Here is a 14344-nt window from a genome sequence, read left to right as displayed (position 1 = left end):
GACAGAGGGGCCTTGGTGACCTGGAGCCCCCGTGCGCCGCCGCTCACCTCGCTTCCCTCCCCCGGGCTCTCGGGCCGCGCGGTTGATACCGCGGGGTAGGGGTAGGCAGTTTATCTTGCGCTCACCTGCTCGCTTCCCTCTCCCCCGGGATCTCGGGTGTTTGATGGGACAGTAGAGGGAGCTTTACTCGGTATCTAACCCGTGCTGTCGCTGCCCTGGGAGTGTTTGATGGGGCAATGCAGAGGGAGCTTTACTCTGTATCTAACCCAGGCCCCGCCCACACACGCCATGAAACGCCCCCGTGAAGCACCGCGCTTCCCCCGTAGGATTGGTCAACCATCACGTCACTCAACGCTAATGAGCAGTAGGATTGGTCAACCGCTAATGAGCGGATTTAGTCCGTTTTTTGAACATTTTTAAAAAGTAAATACGCGTATGCCACTCCCCTGATTGGTGAACCACTAATGAGCGGATTTTGTCCGTTTTTTGAACATTTTTAAAAAGTAAATATGCCTATGACACTCCCCTGATTGGTCAACCGCTAATGAGGTTGGCAATTCACCTCACTGTTTCTGGGGTGGGGCGGGGTGTCACGTGGTTCTCGGAGCCGGGTTTGCCAGATTCCCTCCGGCAGTTTCTGGGCTGGGACACTGAGAGCAGACCGAGTAGGGTGAACCCCGTGGGCGGGGTGGGGTGTCACGTGGTTCTCGGCGCTGGGACACTGAGAGCGGACCGAGTAGGGTGATACCCGGGCGGGGGTGTCACGTGGTTATCGGTGCTGGGACACTGAGCCGAGCCCCGGGACCGGGCCGAGGGGGGGAAAGCCCGAGTCCCCGGCCGCAAACTGAGCCGAGCCCCGGGACTGGGCCGAGGGGGGGAAAGCCCGAGTCCCCGGCCGCAAACGGAGCTGAGCCCCGGGACCGGGCCGAGGGGGGGAAAGCCCGAGTCCCCGGCCGCAAACGGAGCTGAGCCCCGGGACCGGGCCGAGGGGGGGAAAGCCCGAGTCCCCGGCCGCAAACTGAGCCGAGCCCCGGGATTGGGCCGAGGGGGGGAAAGCCCGAGTCCCCGGCCGCAAACTGAGCCGAGCCCCGGGACTGGGCCGAGGGGGGGAAAGCCCGAGTCCCCGGCCGCAAACGGAGCTGAGCCCCGGGACCGGGCCGAGGGGGGGAAAGCCCGAGTCCCCGGCCGCAAACGGAGCTGAGCCCCGGGACCGGGCCGAGGGGGGGAAAGCCCGAGCCCGCGGCCGCAAACAGAGCCGAGGACCGGGCTGAGGGGGGGAAAGCCCGAGTCCCCAGCTGGGGCCTCCAGCTCCACAAGGTGGGGAGACCTTCCCTGGAAGACAACGGAGTTCCTTCATACTTGAAATGGATCACTTCATTTCTAACTGTTCCTAAATACTATTTAAAACTGAATTAATTTGTTCTTTTCCTTAGTTCCCTGTATTAAAGTTCAGGTTTTTAAGCACCCCGTAGCTAAGAAGACAACTGCACTACATGATCTGGCATTAAGCCATATAGAACAGGAAGGTGGCAGCTGTTAAAATGTGAATAAAACTAAAAGCTGAGGTAAAGATGGCCGAATTAACGGCAGTTTGAAAGATTAGGCCCCGCCCACACGCCATGAAACGCCCCCCCGTGACGCAGCGTGCTCCCCCTGTAGGATTGGCCAACCTTCACGTCACTCAACGCTAATGAGTGGTAGGATTGGTCAACTGCTAATGAGCGGAATTTTGCCGTTTTTTGAACGTTTTTTGTATACTGTCCGAACAATTTTTGTCTGACCAAAAAGTAAATACGCCTGTGACGCTCCCCTAATCATAAGCTTTCTTTTGATATAACATATGTGTAGGTACGCTCTATAACTTTTGAGTGATGCCCGGACATACACACAGATCGATCCTTTATATATCGATGTGTTTACAGGATGTGGGTGTCACTGGCAAGGCCAGCATTTATTGCCCATCCCTAATTGCCCTTTAGTGGCTTGCTGGGCCATTTCAGAGGGCAGTTAAGAGTCAACCACATTGCTGTAGGTCTGGAGTCAGAGGCCAGACTGGGTAAGGACGGCAGATTTCCTTCCCTAAAGGACATTAGTGAACCAGATGGGTTTTTACAACAATCAGGTAGTTTCATGGTCCCCATTACTGGCCTTTTATTTCAGATTTATTTAATTAACTGAATTTAAATTCCCCAGCTGCCATTGTGGGATTTGAACTCTTGCCTGCTGTATCATTAGTTCACGCCATCCCGACTTGGACATATATCACCATTCCTTCATAGTCGCTGGATCAAAATCCTGGCATTCCTCATGTGGGAGTACCTTCACCACACGGACTAAAGCAGTTAAGACAGCCCAGCTGCACCTTCTCGAGGGCAACTGAAGATGGGCAATAAATGCTGGCCTTGCCAGTGATGCCCACATCCAGAGAATGAAATGTTTTTTAAATTCAGGAATGGGAACCCTGGCTAATCTACACTCCCCAGCTCCACATTTGAAGTGCCCCTATTGTTCCACAGACTGAGATCCACTAACTTGGCATAGACTGAAATTCGAACCCATGATCTTTTGTAGATTGTGACTCAGTTACTCGGCTTCACACTCGGGGAGCAAACTGAATACTTTTCTGGAACTTTTGAGGATTTTATAATGTGCTAAAATTAGAATGTCATTCAGGTGATAAATGTAATAATTAAAACCTATTGAAATAATGCATATTTCCAGCAATTAATGTTTGACTTTTCAACTTGGCGAAGCTTGACTGACTGAATTAACTTTTGGTCTGTCTTTGTATAGTGAGCCCAACTAAGGAAATCAAGATTGTTTCCGCTGTCCGACGGTGTAGTATGAGCAGCAGTTGCGGCAGCAGTGGTTATTACAGCAGTAGTCCCACCCCCAGCAGCAGCCCCCCTGTGTTGTCCAATCCAAAGTCTGGTAAGAGCACATATCTATGTGACCACATCGAGTTCCTGATGGTACCGTGTGGAAGGTGCCAAAGGAGCTGCAAATGATATGCAGCTCCAGTATTTGAGTGGAATGGAGTGTTGAAAGGAATAGCTTCAAATTTCTACATATATTATATAGTGAAACTCTTTTTCAGATGATTAACGTCAGTGTTTTTGCCTGTTCATCAATTCTTTGTACAGGAAACTTTGTGCTATCCGGAGGTTGAATGTCCGGCAACTTCGATCTAACGGCAGAAATCAGCAGCTGTTTTGGTTAGGTTTTTTTTCTTCTCCTAGCATTCTTTTCACAGGCAGGCTCTGGAAAGCGTCTTTGTAGCTTAGCAACAGCTTCAGAGATGCTTCCAAGCTACTGGGCCAAGTGTTTACAAGCTGTTGCTGAGCAACAGTGTTTGTGGTCAGATACGGCAAGCTCTAGAAAGCGTCTCTGTATCTTAGCAACAGCTTCAGAGACGCTTCCAAGCCACGGGCCGAGTGCTGACAAGCTGTTGCTAAGCAACAGTCTTTGTTGTCAGATACGGAGATGAAAAGCTCCTATCTGATAACATTGACGCTGGTCTATGCGGAAGTTTTGGGGCAACGGCAGTAGCTCGGTCCCATGGGTGCCGGATAGCACAAAGTTTCCTGTATTTGATGGCATAGGCAACAACTCAGCACCACATAGTTACTTCCCAGTATTTTGCTTTTTGTGAGAACTTTGATGGATGTCAGTGATTAAAGCAATGAGCACTGACCCATAAGGATCTAGAAGACTTTAAAAAGGAGGGCATAAGGGGTTCCTGGGGTAAGGCCAGGTATCTTCCATCAGGGATTACATTAAAAAGGACAAGTGTCCAAGACACTCTCGTACCTCCTAGCCAAAAGAGACTTGACAACAAGTCTCGCACACCTTTGCCAGAATTTAACTTTTTAAAAACACCAGCATGCTGGATATTTGGCGCCCCAGCTATTCATTCAATTAAACAATTGGACTAAAACAGCAAAATTGTTTCCTGATGGAAGAGTAAAAAAACTTCCGCATTGGCGAAGAGCAAAAATTCAATGGGAATTCTACCATATAGATTAAGTAATAGTTGCTGTTGAGGGAAAAGTTGGATCAATCTGTTTATAACTATCAATTCTTCTAAATGTGGAGATGCCAGTGTTGGACTGGGGTGGACAAATGTGAGAAGTCACAAAACACCAGGTTATAGTCCAACAGCTTTATTTGAAATCACAAGCTTTCGGAGCGCTGCTCCTTTGTCAGGTGAAGTGAAGAGATGCATATAGGCACAGCATATATAGTCAGAGAACACTGCCAGATGATTACAGGTAATCTTTCTAACTGTCCTTTATCCCACCTCAGCAGAGAGATAATCACAGCAATCAAAGGTGTGGATGGTGTCCAAACAGGTCAGTCAGGAAAACATTACATCAAAGAACAATGAGGTGGGGTCACCAGGGGTCAAATGTTGCAGATGCTGGGGTCTGTGAAAAACAAAAAACAAACAAAGAACAATTAAAAAAAAGATTTTTTTTGCTGGAAATCACAGCAGGTCCGGCTGCATCTGTGTAGAGAGAACAAGCCAACGACGACTCGAGTCTGGATGACTCTACGTCAGGTGGGGTTACATGTAGCATGATATGAACCCAAGATCCCGGTTGAGGCCGTCCTCATGAGTGCGGAACTTGGCTATCAGTTTCTGCTCGACAATTTTGCGTTGTCGTGTGCCTCGAAGGCCGCCTTGGAGAATGCTTACCTGAAGATCGGAGGCTGAATGTCCTTGACTGCTGAAGTGTTCCCCGACTGGGAGGGAACACTCCTGCCTGGCGATTGTCGTGCGGTGTCCGTTCATCCGTTGTCGCAGTGTCTGCATGGCCTCGCCGATGTACCATGCTCCAGGGCATCCTTTCCTGCAACGTATGAGGTAGACAACATTGGCCGAGTCACATGAGTATGTACCATGTACCTGGTGGGTGGTGTCCTCACGTGTGATGATGGTATCTGTGTTGATGATCTGGCATGTCTTGCAGAGGTTGCCGTGGCAGGGTTGTGTGGTGTCGTGGTCGCCGTTCTCCTGAAAGCTGGGTAATTTGCTGCGAACGATGGTCTGTTTGAGGTTAGGCGGCTGTTTGAAGGCGAGTAGTGGTGGCGTGGGGATGGCCTTAGCGAGGTGTTCGTCGTCATCGATGACATGTTGAAGGCTGCGAAGAACATGGCGTAGTTTCTCCGCTCCGGGGAAGTACTGGACGACGAAGGGTACTCTGTTGGTTGTGTCCCGTGTTTGTCTTCTGAGTAAGCATTCTCCAAGGCGGCCTTCGAGACACACGACAACGCAAAATCGTCGAGCAGAAACTGAAAGCCAAGTTCCGCACTCATGAGGATGGCCTCAACCGGGATCTTGGGTTCATGTCACGCTACATGTAACCCCACCTGACGTAGAGTCATCCAGACTCGAGTCGTCGTTGGCTTGTTCTCTCTACACAGATGCGGCCGGACCTGCTGATTTCCAGCAAAAAAAATCTTTTTTTTATTGTTCTTTGTTTGTTTTTTGTTTTTCATACAGACCCCAGCATCTGCAACATTTGACCCTGGTGACCCCACCTCATTGTTCTTTGATGTAATGTTTTCCTGGCTGACCTGTTTGGACACCATCCACACCTTTGATTGCTGTGATTATCTCTCTGCCGAGGTGGGATAAAGGACAGTTAGAAAGATTACCTGTAATCATCTGGCAGTGTTCTCTGACTATATATGCTGTGCCTATATGCATCTCTTCACTTCACCTGATGAAGGAGCAGCGCTCCGAAAGCTTGTGATTTCAAATAAAACTGTTGGACTATAACCTGGTGTTGTGTGACCTCTAAATGTGAAGCATGCTTTCCCACTTTATATTAATGCTGACTTTTTCACTGATTTATTCAGAAGAAGGTACATCTGCTTATCCCCTTCAACATCTAATGTAGAACAGCATATAGAATTAAAACATTATTCAAACTGCCCTGATGGTTCAGTGGTAAAGGTGATATGCAACAGTTGCACAGACCAGATCTCAACCTGTTGCTAAACCACTTGATCTCAACAGCTCACGTTTGGAAAATGTGTTATTAGTTTGCTGTTTTCTCTAATATAATTTGTTTTAATCCTTTGATTTTCTAGTATAATTCTTCTCTTCGGCAAGCTATTTCTTTTTGTTACCATTACCTTTGGAGTTCCCCAAGAATCTAGCCTTGGGGCCCCTCCTATTTCTCATCTGCATGCTGTCGGCGACATCATCTGAAAATAGGTCAGGTTCCACAAGTATGCTGACAACACCCAACTCTACCTCACCAGTAGCTCTCTCAACCCCTCCATTGTCTCTAATTTGTCACACGGCTTGTCCGACAGCCAGTAGTGGGCAAGCAGAAATTTCCTCCAACTGAATATTGGGAAGACTGAAGTTATTGTCTTCGGATCCTGCCACAAACTTTGTTCTTTAGCCACCCCTTTCCCTGACAACAGTCTGAGGCTAAACGAGACCATTCGGAAACTTGGTATCATATTTGACTCCGAGATGAGCTTCCGACCACATATCACCATCACCAAGACCGTTTACTTCCACCTCCGTAACATCGCCTGACTCCGCCTCTGCCTCAGATCATCTGCTGATGAAATGCTCATCTGTGCCTTTGTTACCTCTAGACTTGACTATTCCAACGCACACCTGGCTGCACCCGACAAACTTCAGCTCATCCAAACCTCTGCTGCCCATATCCGAACTTGCACCAAGTCCCGTTCACACATCACCCCTGTGCACGCTGACCTACATTGGCTCCCAATCCGGCAATACCTCAATTTTATAATTCTCATCCTTGTTTTCAAATCCTGCCACAGCCTCGCCCCTCCCTATCTCTATAGCTTCCACTGGCCCTACAAGCCTTAGATCTCCATGCTCCTCCTCCAATTCTGGCCTCTTGTGCATCCCCGATTTTCATCGCTCCACCATTGAGGGCCTTGCCTTCAGCTGCCTTGGCCCTAAGCTCTGGAATTCCCTCCCTAAACCGCTCCACCTCTCTACTTCTCTCTCCTCTCTTTAACCAAGCTTTTGATTATCTGTCCGAATGTGGCTCGGTGTCCAAAATTTGTTAACGTTCCTGTGAAACGTCTTGGGACGTATTACTACATTAAAGGTGCTACATAAATGCAAGTTGTGTGGGCCTGGTCAATAGAAGTATTATTGGGCACCATTAGCCTATATTTTAAAATGTATTTTTCTTAATGATGGGGAAATTGCATTTGAGATTTTGTTTTTCAAATAATTCAACTTAAAATTTTGAGAAAAATCCAATGGTTAAAAAATGGCTGTTTTATCATGCCATTGGATTGATATTTTTTGTAATGAACAAGTTTGCCAGTGTTGTGCTTTTTATTTTATAATGTAAGCTGCATTACAGTAATTCCACGATCCTGCTTAGCTTTGATAACTAGTGACAAATAAGAGACTCCTTTCCACTTGTAACTGTGACTAAAGAAATGTTCTAATTTTACAACTAATAGTAGCTAAAGAGGCCAGCTGCATGAATTGAAGGCTGTACTGACAAGGAATCATGGGTTAGCTTCAGAGTTCTACATTTTGTTTCAGTGCTAAAGAGGCCTGTAACTACAGAGGAACTCCTAACTCCCGGTGCCCCATATATGAAGAAGACACTTACAGTAAGTCCTGTGATTTAAATTGTATACAATGCTCCATTCTAATGCAGCCTACAATAATTAATCTATTACTATTTCAGAGCTATGAAATCTTTTAGCTTTATTTATTATACAATTGAGCAGTGTTACATACCTGAGATTCTGATATATATGTAGAACAAAAGTCCCAATTTATACTTGGGTAGCTTGACGGTGTTAAATATATTAAGGAGCATCATCAAAGCAGATTTTAAGAACATGGCTACATCAGAAATAGGAGCAGGAGTAGGTCATTTGGCCCTTCGAGCCTGCTGTGCCATTCAATAAGATCATGGCTGATCATCGACCTCCACTCTACTTTCCTGCACTATCCCCCATATCCCTTGAGTCCCTTAACATCCAAAAATCTATCGATCTCTGACTTGAATATACTCAATGACTGAGCCTTCACAGCCCTCTGGGGTAGAGAATTCCAAAGATTCACCACCCTCTGAGTGAAGAAATTTCTCCTCATCTCAGTCCTTATTCTGAGACTGTGACCCCTGGTTCTAGACTCCCCAGCCAGGGGAAACATCCTCCCTGCATCTACCCTGTCAAGCCCTGTAAGAATTTTGTATGTTTCAATGAGATCACCTCTCATTCTTCTAAACTCCAGAGAATATAGGCCTAGTCTACTCAATCTCTCCTCATAGGACAATCCCCCCCATCCCAGGAACCAGTCTGGTGAACCTTCGTTGCATTCCCTCTATGGCAAGTATATCCTTCCTTAGGTAAGGAAATCAAATCTGTGCACAATACTCCAGGTGTGGTCTCACCAGGGCCCTATATAATTGCAGTAAGACTTCTTGGGGGAGAAATTCGGTGGGGCCGCAAACGGGGCGCCAAGCTCGCCTGGGCGCCGGAATTAACGCAGCGATCGGAGCAGTTGCGACCGCCGGAAATTCAGCTTGAACGCCCCAAGAGGGACACGGGGCGAGGCTCGAGGCGCTCCGCGTCACTCTTAGGGCGCTGAAACTGAATATCGCAGCGCAACGTGCTGCAGCGCCACATGCTGCGGCACGGCGCGCTGCGGTACTGCAGGCCTTCCTCCCATTCTTAGGGGGGAGGGGCCTGCACCAGCGCGAGCGGAGATCGCGAGTGCCGGCAAAAGAGCCCGGCACCGAGGAGAAGTGCCGGGCTCTCGGAAAACAGCCGGCACTGCCGCGGGGGGGGATCAGGAGGCCGGGGACGGAGGTGCTGGCAGGCGGCCGCCGAAAAAATGGCCACCCTGCACCTCCACCTTAATTTGCGCCACTGCCGCCACAGGTAGGCCCCATGAGCCGGGCACGATTTGCGAACAGCGCTACAGAGGCGGGCGCTACTGAATATCGAGATCGGGGCGGTAGCGGGGCGCTGCGCACACCGATGACGTTATCGATGGCGGCGCAGCGCAACAGGCTAACGTCGCCATTAGCGCCCCAGCTAAATATCGCGGGAGGCGTGGCCAGTGGCGCTAAAGCCACTGAGTGCCCTCTTTAGGTGCTAACTGGTGGCGCAGCCCACCGAATTTCTAGGCCCTTTACTCTTATACTCAAATCCTCTTGTAATAAAGGCCAACATACCATTTGCTTTCCTAATTGCTTGCTGTACATTTTGAGCATTTATGTTTTGATTATTGGCCAAGACGGTCACTGCATGCATTTAAAAAGAAATAATTCTGGAAAAGTACAAAAGCCAATGTAAGCATTAGAAATTTCTTTTTTAAAAGCGGACTTTGGATGAAGTTTTGATAATGCCTTTTTTATAACTTTTGCTAAATTGACTTCTTTGCAGATTGTGGGAGATGCAGTCGGCTGGGGATTTGTTGTACGTGGAAACAAACCGTGCCATATTCAAGCAGTGGATCCCAGTGGTCCTGCTGCTGCAGCTGGAATGAAGGTACTGTAACTTTCTCCCTGATGCACAATAAATATAGATGGCCAAATGCTAAGTATTTCTGAGAAGCATTTGGGCTTTTAGTTCCAAGTTTGTGGGGTTTTTGAGGTTTAAACTTCAACATCCAAAAAAATTACATAAGGCTCCACATGTACAATTTTAAAGTGGGTGCAGGAACAGAGACACCTGGGGGTTCAGATACACAAATCTTTGAAGGTGGCAGGACTAGTCAATAAAGCTGTTTAAAAAAACATGGGATCCTTTGCCATATAAATAGAGCCTTAGAGGACAAAAGCAAGCAAGTTATGGTAAACCTTCATAAATCGCTGGTTAGGGCTCGGCTGCAGTCAAGTAATATTTGTTTTGGACATTATCATTGCTATTCAAAGTAAGTTTTGATTTTATTAAGAACTGCTGACTGGAACACCTTGGCTGTAGATTGACCACATTGCAATTATAATTCACTTTTCCAAAGCATAAGAACATAAGAAATAGGAGCAGGAGTAGGCCATTTAGTCCTTCAAGCCTGCTCCGCCATTCAATAAGATCATGGCTGATCTTTTACCTCATCTCCACTTTCCTGCACTGTCCTCATATCCCTTGATTCCCTTAATATTCAAAAATCTATTGATACTCAACGACAGCCTCCACAGCCCTCTGGGGTAGAGCATTCCAAAGATTCACCACCCTCTGAGTGAAGAAATTTCTCCTCATCTCAATCCTAAATGGCCGACCCCTTATTCTGAGACTGTGACCCCTGGTGCTAGACTCCCCAGCCAGGGGAAGCATCCTCCCAGCATCTACCCTGTCAAACCCTGTAAGAATTTTGTATATTTCAATGAGATCACCTCTCATTCTTCTAAACTCCAGAGAATCTAGGCCTAGTCTACTCAATCTGTCCTCATAGGACAATCCCCCCATCCCAGGAATCAGTCTGGTGAAACTTTGTTGCACTCCCTCTATGGCAAGTATATCCTTCCTTAGGTAAGGAGATCAAACTGTACACAATACTCCAGGTGTGGTCTCACCAGGGCCCTATATAATTGCAGTAAGACGTCTTTACTCTTATACTCAAATCCTCTTGTAATAAAGGCTAACATACCATTTGCTTGCTGTACCTGCATGTTAGCTTTCAGTGATTCGTGAACAAGGACACCCAGGTCCCTCTGAACACCAACATTTCCCAATCTCTCGCCATTTAAAAAATACTCTGCTTTTCTATTTTTCCTACCAAAGTGGATAACTTCACATTTCTCCACATTATTTGCCATGTTCTAGCCCACTCATTTAGCTTGTCTATATCCCCTTGAAGCTTCCCTGCATCCTCCTCACAACTTACATTCCCATCCAGCTTTGTATCATCAGCAAACTTGGATATATTACATTTGGTCCACTCATCCAAATCATTGATGTAGATTGTGAATAGCTGAGGACTAAGCACTGATCAGAACTGCTTGATCATTGTCTGTAACCATCATTATAGCAATTGTAATTCCATTAAGTTTTTGGGATTCATATACAGATATTCAGATAAATGATTTCTGGTCAGGATACAAAATATCTTGGCTTTTTGTCTGCCAATTGGGTGAATTAAATTACTAAATTGAGTTCTAAATAGTGCCTGTTGGCTTCAGTCGGTGCGAGTTGATTACTTATACAATTGTTTCTGGTTGAATTGATTGCAGTGAGAAAGGACAGCAAAAACTTGCAAACCACATTCTTTATTCTTTTCTGACAAATTGCCTCCTCGCCCCCACTGAGGTGTTAACTGTGTGCTGGACTACAGTTCTCTTGGGAACTGGTTGCCCTTTGATATCTCGTCCCAAGCCTTTATTCATATGAGTTTTGTCAGTGAATGTCGGCTAGCTATTCAACCGTGGGATGGGTGGGGGGGCAATTGAAGCCAAGCCTAATGCAGTGAAGACCTTACACCACACGTGTACCCAAGCGCTTATTGTAACAGCTGCTGGATAGTGAGTGGGAAGAGGAACACTGGCTTTCCCAACCCGCTCTTTTTTATTTTTCCTCCCCTCCCAGCCCCCACTCAAAACCACTGGGTGCTACAACCAATTACAGTGCTCCTAACACTGCCTAAGTCAAAATCATCTCACTCAGCACAACAAGGATGGAAGGAGTTAGATATATTTCTTAAGGCTAAAGGGATCAAGGGATATGGGGAGAAAGCAGGGACAGGGTACTGAATTTGGATGATCAGCCATGATCTCATTGAATGGCAGAGCAGGCTCGAGGGGCCGAATGGCCTACTCCTGCTCCTATCTTCTATGTTTCTATGTGGGACCTTCCTGATCTACAAAGCCACTTGAGTTTACCAGCTGTTCTCTTCACTGTTCTAACTCTATAATTATTGTTTCTCTCAAAGTCAAATCCAAGCAACCAGTGTGCAGTTTGACCTAATTGAACTGAAGTTGAGTGCAGTGTGGTTTTGTAACAGCCAAACTTGAGAAGTCCACCAAACAAATCGTATATGTTATATTACATTTCGGCATGTATAGGAACTTTTCTTTGTTCCATGTTTTGTCCAAAGATCCTTTTTTTTGTGGAATCTCTGAAGCTTTGCAAAGTCAAGCAAATCTGATCTATGGTGAATACTTCTTCTCATATTGTAAATGGTGCCCCTCCCTCCAGCTTCGTAGAGCTACAGTGGCTCTGCAAAACTCTTTATGCAAAATGTACAGCCCTGCCTGATGATCGAAGTTTGTCTTTACAGTTCAAAGAGCATTGTTTTTATGTATCCCTCAATGCACTGGACTCGGTGAATCAGAAGATACTTTTTTAAAACATTCTATCATGTAAAGTATTTTAAGGCTACAAAATCTGTTTATTATTAAGTAAACAGTGGGTGAGTTCATCCAAATGCCAGTTAAGAGGCGAGAGACATTCTGGCTCCAATATTTTCTGTTCCAGAACTCCTTTGTTTTTTATACTTCTGGCACAACATATCATGGACAGGCAATAAACGCTAGGCGTTTTGTTGTTCCTAAAATAACTAGTGGCTTTCCTGTGGCATTGCTCACAGTATGATGGTTAATGCACTGCTTTATAAAGACATGTTATGCTGTGTAATGCAGAATGCATTATTCTGTTCAGGATATCCTTTTCCTCTCCTAGTGGAAGCATTAGTCTGTCCAATGCCATTGACGAGAGTTGGATTGGAATATGAAATGTGTTGGGGAGGAAATTATTAATTAAGGAGGTGACTAGAAATTAATAAGGTGACATACTGGGAATGGGTGGGGGCATGAGATAAATAAATAATGGAGCGGAAGCGATAACAGATTAGAGTGAAATAAATAAATAAATCTCTTCCTCATTTACATGCTACCTCTTGGGAACATCTTCTCTGCAGACATTGGGTCACTTTCCACATGTACTCTTGACACCCAGCTGTACCTCTCTACCACCTCTCGGCCCTTCCATTGCCTCTGTACTATCAGACTGCATGTCCGACATTAGTCTTGGATGAGCCTCCATTTTCTCCAGCTAAACATTGTCTTCGGCTTCCACCACAAACTCTGTACCCTTGTTACTGACTCAGTCCCCTTCCCTGGCCGCTATCACAGGCTGCATCAGATTGTTTGGAACCTCTCCTGTTCGAACCCAAGCGCAACATATCTTCTCCATTACAAAGACTGCCTACTTCTACTGCCATAATATCCCCAACTGTACCTCAGCCACAGACACCCTCGTTCATGCTTTATTACCTGCAGACGCCACTGTTCCAATGCTGTCATAGAGTCATAGAGTTATACAGCACAGAAAGAGGCCCTTCGGCCCATCGTGTCTGCGCCGACCATCAATCCCTGTCCAGTCTAATCCCATTTTCCAACATTTGGTCCATAGCCTTGTATGCAATGGCATTTCAAGTGCTCATCCAAATGCTTCTTGAATGTTATGAGGGTTCCTGCCTCTACCACCCTTTCAGGCAGTGAGTTCCAGATTCCAACCACCCTCTGGGTGAAAAAGTTCCTCCTCAAATCCCCTCCAAACCTCCTGCCCCTCACCTTGAATCTATGCCCCCTTGTGGCTTTCCATGGCAAGCTTTCCATTTCCCACTGTCCGTAAACGTCTGCTCGTCTAAAACTCTGCCCGTATTCTGTCCCGATCACCCTTCACCCCTCTCTTTGCTGACCCACATTGGCTCCTGGTGTTCCACTGCCTCAAATTTAAAATTCTCATCTGCTGCTTTGTGTCAGTGTTTGTTTCTTCCATACACCTCTGAGTCGCCTTGCTGTTTTTCAATGTTCAAGGCACTAACTAAATGCAAATTGTTGTCATAATAATGTGGAGTAAGGGGCTGGCATGAAAGAGAGAATGGAGCAAAAGGGAATTAGCAGCCAGGCAGAACCAAGCCAGGGGCCTGGTCGTTGCAGCTCTACATTGCATGGCACTATGGAGAATAGTAGGCTATCTTGAAGACTGTGCTAGGGAGGACTCTTAAGTATGCAACAATGCCACCTAACTTCGGGCAAAAGTTTGAAAGATTAAATCAGAGGTAAGTAAAATGAGTAGATAAGTTTAATTGTGACAGAAAGCCATGATAGGCAGCTGTGTTTGAAGTAGGCATGAAAAAGTGTAACACTTGCAGGAAGTATTATAGTTGAGGTCTTGTGATTGAGCTCAGTGCCCCTGATTGGGAAAAGGACCATAAGAACAAACGAAATAGGAGCAGGAGTCGGCCATTCGGCCCTTCGATCCTGCTCCACCATTCAATCAGATCGTAGCTGATCTTCCAGCTCATCTCCACTTTCCTGCACTATCCCCCTATCCCTTGATTCCCTTAATATTCAAAAATCTATCGATC

At 46.4% G+C, this 14344-nt stretch overlaps 1 protein-coding gene across 4 annotated transcripts in view; it reads left to right on the top strand.

Annotated features, from left to right (window-relative positions):
• The window catches only part of deptor (DEP domain containing MTOR-interacting protein), a 121451-nt gene that overhangs the window by 89967 nt on the left and 17140 nt on the right, over window positions 1-14344 (top strand). For 3 of the 4 annotated variants that reach the window (XM_085993340.1, XM_085993336.1, XM_085993337.1), the window contains 3 exons: window positions 2794-2931; window positions 7562-7632; window positions 9421-9525. In XM_085993340.1, coding sequence (XP_085849466.1) covers window positions 2794-2931; window positions 7562-7632; window positions 9421-9525 — 314 coding nt within the window. The remainder of the gene's footprint in view (window positions 1-2793; window positions 2932-7561; window positions 7633-9420; window positions 9526-14344) is intronic. The other variant, XM_085993339.1, reaches the window with a different exon arrangement.

The sequence above is a fragment of the Somniosus microcephalus genome, chromosome 7, assembly GCF_052327205.1.
Source record: "Somniosus microcephalus isolate GS21.2 chromosome 7, FLI_Smic_1.0, whole genome shotgun sequence".
NCBI classification, from domain to species: Eukaryota; Metazoa; Chordata; class Chondrichthyes; order Squaliformes; family Somniosidae; genus Somniosus; species Somniosus microcephalus.
The sequence above is the reverse complement of the archived record's forward strand: the minus strand, read 5'-3'. Positions and strand labels throughout refer to the sequence as shown.